General features: G+C 41.0%; 1 protein-coding gene across 5 annotated transcripts in view; it reads left to right on the top strand.

The window, feature by feature from the left end:
* The window catches only part of Dnai4 (dynein axonemal intermediate chain 4), an 88,804-nt gene that overhangs the window by 4,581 nt on the left and 71,778 nt on the right, over positions 1–12,445 (top strand). For all 5 annotated transcript variants that reach the window (NM_001024786.2, XM_063287692.1, XM_063287690.1 and 2 more), the window contains exon 2: positions 10,613–10,787. In NM_001024786.2, coding sequence (NP_001019957.1) covers positions 10,613–10,787 — 175 coding nt within the window. The remainder of the gene's footprint in view (positions 1–10,612; positions 10,788–12,445) is intronic.

The raw sequence follows: 12,445 nt of genomic DNA, 5'->3' as shown, positions 1-12,445 counted from the left end.
AGCCAGTTGTCCTTTATGTTTTCTGATCCCTGACCAGATCAAGTGTTGGTTCTCTGGAATCTGTGGTCTTTTTTCTGGCATCTCCAATTATTAGGGTACTCGTTTACCCTGTGATCTCAAGTGTCTGATGGCACTGAAGAGAAGTGGTGGTTTTCTGTTAAGTCTTTCTGTGAGATCAAAAATGATGTTCAAGATCTATAGGTGATGAAATGGAAACATGAGTAAGCCTCTTAATGAATAGTTAGCTCTTGTACCCTGTTGTCTTCACTGTTAGGAAGAAGCCGTCAGAGGTCCTACACTCAGTGGTTTAAACTCAGAAGGGCATCAGGGGGTTGGGGAGGGCATCCCAGTGGATGAAGTGCTTGCTTAGCATGCATGCAGTCCTCAGCAGCACATCAACCAGGCATGGTGACGTGTAATTCCAACATGTGGGAGCTAAACACAGGAAGCTTTGCAGTTCAAGGTCACCCTCACTGTATGGGGCGGTTCAAGACCACCCTGAACTGGAGATTCTGGCTTTTTAAAAAAAAAGTTACAGAAATTAAACAAAACAAAACAAAAACAAAGTCTTTAGTCTCAACATTTGGGAGCCCAGCCTGGTCTCTATAGTGAGTTTCAGAACAGCTAGAGCTACACACGGAGACTCAGTCTCAACAAAAGAAAAATAAACAAACAAATAAATAAAAATGGTAAGTTTGGTGTGATCTCTTAATTGTCTTACTCCGACCCTTCCTGGTCACTTTGCATCTGCGGCTCTTACATTACCAGGCTCTCGGTATCTCTGCATTTACCTCACTGGTCACATAGCATCTCCATACCTTCCCTTCCCCTGAAATTCCCATTACTCTGTATTCTCAGCTGCTAGCAGACAGCTTCACCAGGTAGTCACTAATATCTAGACAGGTCCGCAGTAACTCCCTATTGTGCTTTAGAAGTAAAAACTACTCAGTCTAGTTCTAGGGAAAGACATGGATCAATTGACATGTGCCTACAAACTATGGGATTACCTTAGCATTTTGCTCACATGGCTTTCTATATGTATCTTGGAGTTTTACTAAGAAATGAATTTCAAAATAACAGATGTTAAGATTTTGAACTTGTAAATATTGTTCAATGCTATCATGTCCTATCCACTCAGTGTCAGTCATTTTAAGAGGAACCAAATTTGTGTACATGTGTGTTTACATTTATGTTATGTATGAGAATACTTGAATCCTTTTTCAATAAATGCTTTTATTCTTCAAGAACTTGAAACACTGTATTTTTTTTTTTCTTTTCTTTTTTTCGGAGCTGGGGACCGAACCCAGGGCCTCGCGCTTGGTAGGCAAGCGCTCTACCACTGAGCTAAATCCCCAACCCCGATGCATTGTATTTTGATGATACTCACCCCACCTCTTCCCCTTACCTACTGCCAGTTCAAGCCAAACCTCCCAAGTCTCCCTGTTCCCCTCAACTTTGTCCTTTTTTGTTGTTGTTAATTTAATAACCTATTCACTCTTGACTGTACTTTCCATGTGTGGGTCCGTTCACTAGATTATAGGTGATTTATTAGGAACCACATCCTTGAAGAAAACATGCACACAAATTCAGTCAGCTGTCATAGCATCTCAGCTAGAATGTTGACAAGTTTGCTCTTTTGCAGGCAGCTATTTCTGCTGTGAGTTCATGAGTGCAGCAGGCCTGTGCCGTCCAGATGACACGGTTTTGCTCCTGTCCTCCCCTATCTCTGATTCTTACAGCCTTTCCACCTCCACTTGATGGTCTCTAAGCCTTGGGGAGAGTGTGCGATGCAGGATCCCATTTGTGACTGAGCAGTCCTCAGTCACTTACTTTCTGCTCTTGGGCTAGTTGTGAGGTTCTGAGCTAACTGCCATCCATTGCACAAGGAAACATCTGATGAGGTCTGAGGGTTTCACCCATCCTGGTTCAGGACTGGTCCTCTCCCTCACTGGCATTGCTTTAACCCTGAATCTTGGTTCAAAAACAATAGGGGCCCCGGGGAAGCAATCCTAAAAACCATGATTAATAAAAGGACATATTCTTACTGTAACTTCATTAAAACTAGATTAGCATTGTTTTTATAATTTAAAACTAAAAAGCCAAATATTGACTTATCTTAAACACTAATAATCTGTTTATGAAAGGATTTTTAAAACAAAGTGGGACTGGGGAGATGGCTCAGAAGTTAAAAGTCCTTGTTAGTCCTGCAGCAGACCTGGTGCTGCAGTCACCCAGAATATAAGTCTCAGAGAATCTCTTATACTCTGGATCTCCTCTCTTCTGACCTCTGTGGGGACAAGGCACGTGAGGTACACACACATACACTTATCCCACTACTTGCAAAATAAATCTAAAGGAAGCTTTAAAAGAAAAGCAATGAGCCTGTGAGAAGGCTCGGAGGATAGAGGTGCTTGCTGGTGAGCCTTATGTCTGAGCTCACTCCCCAGGACCCTACATGATAGAAGAAAAGAACCGACTCAGGTAAGCCGTCCTCTGATCTCACAGGTAAGCCACGGTGTGTGTGAGGAAAGTCTCATTATTCGGGATACTCATTTGTTAATGCATCCGAAAGTGAACATCACCCAGCATTCTTGAGGTTCCTGTGTGTGCCTGGAAATTCGAGAAGAGAAATAGGAATGTATTTCCTGAAGTTGTGAAGCATGGAGTGACTGATAGTCTTTTTTTCTCCAGGCAGTGACATCTTTTATCCTTCCACTGATGAAGTTATCTGGATTTCATTATCTTAAGGGAAAAAAAATCTATAGCTAGTTTTGAATTTTTAGTTATTAGATTTCCAAATCTCTTTTAATAGCATATTATCCTTTTATAGATATGGTTCATATGGCTTTTCCTTAATTTTTCATAGGACATTAAGAACTTATAATGAGATCATGGATGTTTTCCAAAACTGATAGATCTTGGATGAGTGCCAAAATTTTAGTTAATTTTACAAATTAGTGTCATTTGCTTATTTAATTGGCCAAATTTTATAAATAGGTTAAAATATTTGTTAATTTAATTGAATTTCATGATCACTATATAATTTAGCAAGAATACCCTGTCTTGGGTTTCCACTGCTGAGAAGAGAAACCATGACCAAGGCAACTCTTATAAGAACAGCATTTAATTGGGGCTGGCTTACAGGGTCAGAGGGTCAGTCCATTATCATGGCAGTGTCCAGGCAGGTGTGATGCTGGAGAAGGAGCTGAGAGGTCTATATCTTGAGCTGAAGGCTATCTCCAGGCAGCGAGGAGGAGGGTCTCAAAGCCCACCTAACAGTGACACTTCCTCCAACAAGGCCACACCTCTTAATAGTGCCACTTCCCAGCCAACTATATTCAAAACACCACATTCTACTCTCTGGTCCCCATAGTCTTGTTCAAACACATGAGTCTATGGAGGCCATACCTAGGCATAACATAAGGCAAAATACATTTAGTTCAATTTCAAAAAGTTAAAAATTCAGTTCAAAGTCTCTTCTGAGATTCATACAGTATCTTAACTGAAATCCCTTAAGAAGGCAAAGAAGGCAGATTACGTTCCTCCAATATCATACAGGACATACATTACCATTTCAAAATGTCATGGTGAGGAAATACTGGAAGAAAGCAAGACAGAAAACCACCTGGGCAAACTCCAAACTCCACATCTCCATGTCTGATGTCAAAACACTCTTCAGATCCCCAACTCATTTCATCGTGCTTTTGGATCTTGCATTCAGCAGCAACAAACTTGGTTCTCTTATGTTGTTTCCACTCCCTGTTAGCAGCTTCCCTGTCAGGTATCCCACAGCTCTGACATCTCTAACCTAAAATCTTGGGGTGTCCAAGGCAACTTCATCTTTACAGCTTCTCGTTCCAGTGTCTGGGATCCACACATCCTGTTCTGCCCTCTGTAGCACTCTCTCTCGTTAACTCCATTCCACTGCTGTTGCTGTTCTTGGTGGCCATCCCATGGTATCAGCATCTTCAATACACTGGGGTCTTCCACTGCAACTTGCCTTCACCAAAAGTCTCTCATAGGCTTCCTTCAGAGTGCCACACCTCCACTTCTTTGCATGACCTTCAGTCCTATGCCATCAATCCAACTGAGGCTGCACCTTCACCATTAGCTTTTCCTGGCCCCTCATAGCTGCTCTCCATGACCCCTTCATGCCTTAAAAACCATGACTACCTGAGTGATTCTTAATACATTAGCAAGTCCAGCTGCAGCACAAGGTACATACAACTATTGAGATTTCTGAAGACAGCTTCTTTGTGCTCTTAGAAACCACTTCTCAGGGCTGGAGAGATGGCTCAGTGGTTGAGAGCACTGACTGCTCTTCCAAAAGGTCCTGAATTCAATTCCCAGCAACCACGTGGTGGCTCACAACCATCTGTAATGGGATCTGATGCCCTCTTCTGAAGACAGGTACAGTGTACTCATAAAATAAATAAATCTTTAAAAAAACAAACAAACCACTTCCCAGAAGATTTCCACTCGGTGATGCTGGCTCTCAATCACTGCCAATACCTTAGCTCTAGCTGAGCAGCATCCATTGTCCTAGTAGTCCATTCTATTTTGGTCTCCAAAGCCAGAGCCACATGGCCAAAGCTGCCAAGTCTGCTACTTGCAGGAGGTGGAACATGGCCCCATTTTCTATTACATTATCACCAGCTTCTGTTTTCCAACTCCTTTACTGCCTTAGCTTGGCTGTCCTGGAACTTGCTCTGTGCACACCTTTGATCCCAACATTCAGGAAACAGAGCCATGCAGATCTCTAAGTTCAGGGCCAGCCTAGGACAGAGCAAGTTCCAAGTAAAGAACAGCTAAGGTCCAGGCCTGGTGGTGCACCCTTTAATCTGGGCCATACCTTCTGCTGGAGACCTACAGAAGGACAATGGGAGAAGCAAGGCTTCCTTCTCCCTTGCACTGGCTTGCCAGCACATCTGTTGAGACTTACTTCTTCAGGATTCCAGCTTATACAGAAGAGGAGGTGAAGCACCCTGCCTCATGGGATTGAGGGACTATTAGATTCTTGGACTTCCCATTCACAGCTGCCATTTGTTGAGTTAGTTGGACGGCAGACTGTAAGGCATTCCAATAAATTCTCTTAATAAATAGAGACATGCCATAGGTCCTTTGACTCTAGAGAAGCCTGACTAATCCCAAGAAGGAATTTTTCCTTATTACTAAGGCAATGTCTATCCAGCAAGTGATAGCCTTACTGAATGGGAAACCAAAAATAAGCCTAATCACAAATTTTAAATGTCTTTTTTTAGTAATGGGAAAAATAAAAATTCTGTTTTAAATCAATTATTTTGAGATTATGACTAGGAGACATAGTTAAGAAAATCTTACTAATGTAACAGAACCAGTAGTATTATAATTTAGTATCCTTAAACTATAGTCAACTTAGTTATAAGCATGTATATTTTCCTGTAAACCTTTCTGCAACACACTAAGGTTCTGGCTCTGTCCTATTTGCATTTTGAAACATCCTTTACTTTAAGGCAAAATTGCATCCAGTCCTTTCTATCAGAAAGCGTTTTAATCTGTCTTTAACCTTTATCAAAAATGTATATGATTCCTCTGCCTATTTGCTTAGAACTCGTATTTAATCAGGCGTGGAGTCTAACAGAGCCAGTTCAGCCTTACAGACATTGTTCTTGTGCCAACAAATTAACCCAGCTTGTTAGAGGTTTAAATCCTGCTTTAACAGGTACTTAGAAATGTTTTGTTTAAAAGCATTTACTTTTTATTTGGGCTCATAAGACAACCAGAACAGGTCAGGTTAGGGTCATTTTCCTTTCTTTTGAGCCAACTTCATACCTGTTATATTTAGGGAGAGTTGAAAGCAGGAGAGAGAAGCCATCCTCCCAGTGCCTGGAGTAGCAAACCTTACATTTAGATCAGGCTGTTCTTTAGGAAAAGCTGTAAAACCAAAACTGAAAGAAAAATCAGAGATAATGTCCCAACTAAGTCTGTTCAGTTTTACCCCCTAGCATGGCTGTCTTGACTAAATCTCCTCTTTCGACTCTAGCTATGAACAAAAGGGCAATTGAGCTTAATTTAGCAGCTGTAATTTATTTTTTAAAAAGTTAGAAGCTAAAAAAAAAGTTAGAAGCTATTTTGGAGTCAAGCAAATCATATAGATAATAATAAGGACACATAGGTAACACACGCAACCACCATGCATAAAGATGGATTTGAAAACCAGATCTTACAGCTTTTATTCCTATCACCAGCCCTCTTTAGTGGTGGGATGACCCTTTCACAAGGTTTTCCTGGGAACATTGGAAAACACAGATATTTACATTACAGTTCTCAGCAGTGCTAAAATCTCAGTTCTGAAGTAGCAATGAAGATAACTATGATGTGGTCAGCACAGCATGAGGAAGGGTCCCAGGGTTAGGGAGGCCGAGAGGCACTGCTCTAGGTAGGTGATTGTCAGGCTCAGGTGCAGTGGCTGACCTTGACTATCTCACAATAGCACCAACGGGTTACTGATTTCAGATCTGCACTTTTAATGGAAATAAAGAAGACAGCTTGACTTTTCAAGACAAGAGTATGACCTCGCTGACAAAGCTTTAAAACACCTTGATTTTAAGATGCCCTATAGGGTTGGGGGTGTAGGAGTGAGCTTGTTTCCCCTTTAACAGAATTCAACAAAATAACCTGGGAAAAAAGTCTGGGTTATGAATGGAGTCTTTGTTAGGATTATATCTCTGTAATCACCATGAGAGGAAAAATTAAAGGTCTCTGATAAACACATTCATCATTTGGTATATATAACAAACAGCCTTTAAAAACTTTAATTAAAAATATTTTTGAAGAAGAAATCCATAGCAATTAACCTAATAAAGGGATATATCACTTAGATAGCCAAGGTACATTTAATTAACATAAAGTGTTTCTATGTCCTACGGTTTTGTTTTGTTTTTTATTTTTTTTATATTACCCATGACTTAATGAAAATCAAATCCTCTTTTGGAAAGAACACATCAAAGTCAGTGTCTCTTAACATTAAAATATGTAGCTTAATGAAACATTTATCTTAATACTCGAGTGAATATGTCTTATATAAACAAATAGGATTTTAAAGTTTTTGCAAACACTTAATAGACACAAAGATACCCTCCTAGTAGGTTTTTAGAAGTTCAGAGTACCCATTTCATAAAGCAGTGTGTGTTTATCAGGCTGTTTGATAATTATTAGCCAAACACATTGACAAGTATACACATGCTGATTTTAATTGGACATGCTAAAAAAATTCCAGTGTGTATAAAATGAATGAAAAATTTGAAGTGGCTAAGGGTTTTTGTTAATTTCTTTCTAAGGACATAAGCCAACACATGGAAACAATTATAATCACAAATGACAGAATTACACAAAATCCGCTGTACCTACTAGAAAGGGAGAGAAGTATGAAGTTAAATCCCCTTCCTGAGATGTAAGGAAGCTTAGTAGCACAATTGGAAGGTCACCTAAAGGCAATAATATTTTTCCCTAATGCTGCATTTCAAGTAGCAGAGGATGGAGGCGTGTCCTTACACAGGGAACTACCTACCTCAGTGTAACTTTGGGCCAAAGCTATTTAGCCTGAATGTAGTAAGGCTAGCCTATATTCCTGTGTTTGCTTATGCATCTAGAAGAAGGGAGCAAAACGGTGATGGTTTGTATATGCTTGGGCTAGAGAGTGGCACTATTAGGTGGTGTGACCTTGTTGGAGTAGGTGTGTCACTGTGGATATGACCTTTACTACCCTCGTCCTAGCTGCCCGGAAGTCAGTCTTCCACTAGCAGCCTTCAGATGAAGATGTAGAACTCTCAGCTCTGCCTGCGGCATCCATGCCTGCCTAATGCTGCCATGCTCCTGCCTTGATGATGATGGACTGAACCTCTGAACCTGTAAACCAGTCCAATTAAATGTTGTCCTTTATAAGACTTCCCTTGGTGTCTGTTCACAGCAGTAAAAGCCTAACTAAGACAAAAAGGAAAGAAATTTTTGGGTCAAGAATTGTGCATCTGCCCGGTGCCAATCTGGGACATATTTTCTTCCAAGGCAAAGTTAACGTCAGAAAGCCTGAAACTCTTATGGCCATTACCCAGAGGAAACGCCTCTAACAACAAGCAGGGGAAATAAAAGGTGAAGTTGGTGGTCATAGTGTGAGAGCTGATGAATTGTAGACTCTGACATAGAAGAGAAATCTAAAAGGTTAACTGGTTTAAAAAAGGAGGAGGGAAGGGTCAAGTGATCAGGGGTCTTGAAATTGAAGAGTTGAAAACTGATTTCTCAGGAAACTTTTTGAGCAAGTAATTTTAAATTTTTTGTTTTTGATTTTTGAAACAGAATCTCTCATAGCCAAGGCTAATCTTGAGCTAGCTTCCTGTTAACTGACCTTGAACTCCTGTTTCTCCTGCCTTTTCCCAGGGTTTGGGATCACAGATGTTATGCCATTTAATGGAATGATTAGTTGTATGAGGGGGCTGCGACCAATCATTGGATATTACAAAGATGGGTACTGAAAAGTCTTGGGGTCAATAATTCGAGACAATATATTATTGTGATGTAGGTTGTATATATTATGCAATATATTATTTTAATGCAGTAGGGGGTGTGAAGCTGAATTACGGAGCAGGTAAAGAATATAGAAGTGGGAAAGGAATTTAGTGGTAGGGTGCTTGGCTGAGAGGGTGTGAATCTCTGCTTTCAATCCTGGTCCTACAAAATAACGGATCAGTGTTTCAGAAAATCGGGTCGCTGAAGAAAGAAAATCTGTAGTAGGCAGAGGACATCATAGTTAAAGGGAAATTTTTAGGTATAGGATAGCAGAGTTATTTTCATGGGGAAATAAAATAGCGGAATCTTGAGAATTAGTGAAAAAGCGGTCCCTGAAAAACAGCGCCAGGTTCTAGTATATAGACAGGAACTTAGTTTCAGGTGGAATAGCAACTCCTTTTCAAAAATACTTCTTTGTGTGTGTGTGTGTGTGTGTGTGTGTGTGTGTGTGTGTGTGTGTGTGTGTACACACATCTGGAGCCTGTGGAGGTCAGCAGCAGGCATTGAATCCCTTGGGATTAGAGTTATAGGTAGTTATGAACTGCCCTGTAGATGCTGGGAACAGTCCTGTCCTGCAAAAGTAGTAAGCACTCTTAAGGTCTGAGCCATCACTCCAGCCCCCATAGAATGGCAGCTCTGGTGGGGAATATGATAAAGGCAAATTCAAGTACGTCTCTGGAAGGCAGGAGAAGAATTTATAGCAGAGGTATCCCAAAGGAGTTCTTCTAGGACTGATAGTTTTATTACTGATTTTGGTGGTGGCATACTTGTAGAGCAGTGGTTCTCATCCTGTGGGTTGCCACCTTTTTGAGGGTTGATCTACCCTTTCACAGGGGTCACCTAAGATCATCAGAAATGTCAAATATTTACATTATGATTCGTACAGCAAAATTACAGTTAAGTGACAATGGAAATAATGTCATGATTGGAGGTCACCACAATGTGAGGAACTGTATTAAAGGGTCACAGCTTTAGGAAGGTGTCCAGGGCAGGATACTTAAAAACACTATATTTCAACTATTTATTCATTGTCCAGTTTTACTTTAAAAATGCTAAAATTGCTTCTTTTGAAAATGTATTTGCTTTTTAGAATCTAATCTGGCATGTTATAGAAGTTTTCCATACAGAGAACTCTAGTGGTAAAATGATAAAGGCTGGGCCATCTTAGGAACTAAATTTAATGGTATAATTATATAGTCCTTCCTGAATTTGCATATTTTATTATAATTTAAAATATATGTAATTTGTTCAAAAAGAAGTTGGGTCCTTCCCCTCGGGTGTTGTCACTCGTGTTCAACTTTGCCCATTTAACTATAGTGTCCACTGTACATTTACCACGTGGTGGGCACTTCCTAAATCGTGTAAATTAAATCAGTGAAATCCTCATAATAACCGATGGATAGTATCTCTGCTTTATGAACAAGAAACCTGAAACCCAAAGAAGTCAGCACAGATTTTTGGATCTGCCTCCTTGAATCAAATCACGTGATTCCCTTTAAGCCCTTGCGTCTTTTAAAATATATCTTCACTTCTTATTGTGTATGAATGTATTTGCTGGTCCATGAGAGTGGGCATGCCGTGGGGAGGTCAGAGGACAACTCTGGGGACTTGGTTCACTCCTCTTGCTTTGTTTCTGAGGTAGGGCCTCTCTTAACTGTCTCTGTGCAGCATGACTCTAGGCTGGCTGGGAAGATTCTAGATGACACTTCCGTCGTCAAATCTGGCTTTTTACATGGGCTTGGGGGATTGAACTCATGTTACCAGGCTTGTACCACAATCACCTTTACTCACAGAACCATGTCAATGGCCCTGTGTCCTTTTACATAAAATGGTGTTAGTTCCAACTTCACAAGTTACCCACAACTTCACGGGTTAGTTAGTTGCTCCAAAATCAAAAGTGACGGTTCATGTAGACTCCAGAAATGCATTCACAACAGAACCAACTCTTAAGTAGCTACTGGTGCATGGTATATGTTTGGGTCAGTCACACTTCCCAGTGAGAGTCTCCTTGTGCTATAATTTGAATTTCATCTCAATCCCGGGTCTTCTATATTTGGTTTTCTTTGTATAGGAGTGTCTCCGCACAATCAAGGAAGTCCATTAGCTTTGGTAACCCAAAATCAACCGGAGGGAAAGGATATGCTGGTGCAAATCAAAGCAAAATAGTCGCATCAAGAACCATGACTTTTTTACCCGAGATGAAGCCGGCAGAAAAACTAAACATTGCTAGCGCCAAATTGGTACAGGTAAGGTTCTTTTGTTCCAAACCCTTTTCGTGGCCTTAACTTGGTTACTTTTCATGTACATGTGTATGGGCATATGGCGCCCCTTGACACAGGTGTGGAGGCCTGAGGACAAATTGAGAGCTGCTCAGTTCTCTTCCACCTTGTGGGTCTTTAAGATTAAACTCAAATGGTCAGCCTTGGCAGCATGCTCCTTTATCCACCGAACCATCCTGCCGGCCCCAGATAACCTGCTTTAGAATTCTGTTTCCTTTTCAAGATTACTTTTCAGTGTGTATGTGTGGAGGTATGTGCACACGAGTGCAGGGACCTCCTGAAGAGGGTGACACATTCTCAGGAACAGAGTTACGGGCAGTTATCAGATGTGGGTTCTGGGGACTAAACTCTGGTCCACTGTAGGAACAGTAACTGTTCTTACTCCCACTGAGCCATCTGTCCAGTCCCTGGGCTCATTTTGAAATAACTCCATAATTCTCTTGGCAGCTTTCAAGTTACAGCTTGACTGAACTGTTGTCTTTCTCTCGAACTCTAATAAAATTGTCCTTGAGTTTCAATGTGTGCCTGAGTGACCATGTGTTGGTTAGAGGAAAACTTTCGGGAGTTGGTTCACCTCTTCCAAAAATAAAAAAAACCTGCCACACTGTTGCCATTACTGAAAGAATTCCAAAGCCTTTGAGGTGCTCTGCTCAGCTGGTCCACATCTGCAAATGCACGAGAACGCACCTGAAGATGCTTCTACGTAAATGTTGTCTACTGAGCAGTTCTCACTGTGCCCAAAACCCGGAAGCAATTCATCGTCTCTATTAAAAAGTAAAATGGATAAATAAAATACAGTATAATAGTTGAGTGCACTATTTTATAACCGTATTAAATAAAAATATTAAAAAATAAACACTCGGGCTGGAGAGATGGCTCAGCGGTTAAGAGCACTGACTGCTCTTCCAGAGGTCCTGAGTTCGATTCCCAGCAACCACATGGTGGCTCACAACCATCTGTAAAGGGATCCAATGCCCTCTTCTAGTCTGAAGACAGCTACAGTGTACTTGTATGCATAAAATAAATAAATCTTTAAAAAAAATAAACACTCGGGGAAATAGAACACATTGTGAGCAAAGGTTGTCAGCTACGAAGCAACATGTGACTGTACAATTTCAAAAATGAAGGAAGTTTTCTTAACCCACGTTAAACACCAAGTGTTGGCAAGTTTCTAAAGAAATCAGACCTTTTATCTCTGCTGCTTGAACCACATGGGAACTACAGTAACATCTTAATGGTGAGTGTGCACATAATCTCCTACCCAGAGATTCCAACAAAAACTCACAGGTTAGCTTATCATATGAAAAAATATTTATAGCAGCACCATTTGATGGCACTTGCCGCCTGTGTGTAACGCACGTGTGAGCCAGGGCGCATACACTAAGGTTAAAGGATAGTTCTCTTCTTCCACCTTGTGGATCCTGGGGGCCCACCCTAGAGCATCACATGATAAAGAATACCCGTGCCCACTGAGCTGTTTAACCAGCCCAGCAGCACCATTTGAAAGCCAAACACAGCTGGGTTATGATGGTGTAAGCCCTTAATTCCAGCATTTGGGAGGCAGAAGCAGGAGGATCTCTATGAGTTTGAGGCCAGCCTGGTCTACAGAGCAAGTTCCAAGACAG

Source organism: Rattus norvegicus, chromosome 5 (genome assembly GCF_036323735.1).
Source record: "Rattus norvegicus strain BN/NHsdMcwi chromosome 5, GRCr8, whole genome shotgun sequence".
Lineage (NCBI taxonomy): Eukaryota > Metazoa > Chordata > Mammalia > Rodentia > Muridae > Rattus > Rattus norvegicus.
This window is presented reverse-complemented; position numbering and strand designations above follow the sequence as displayed.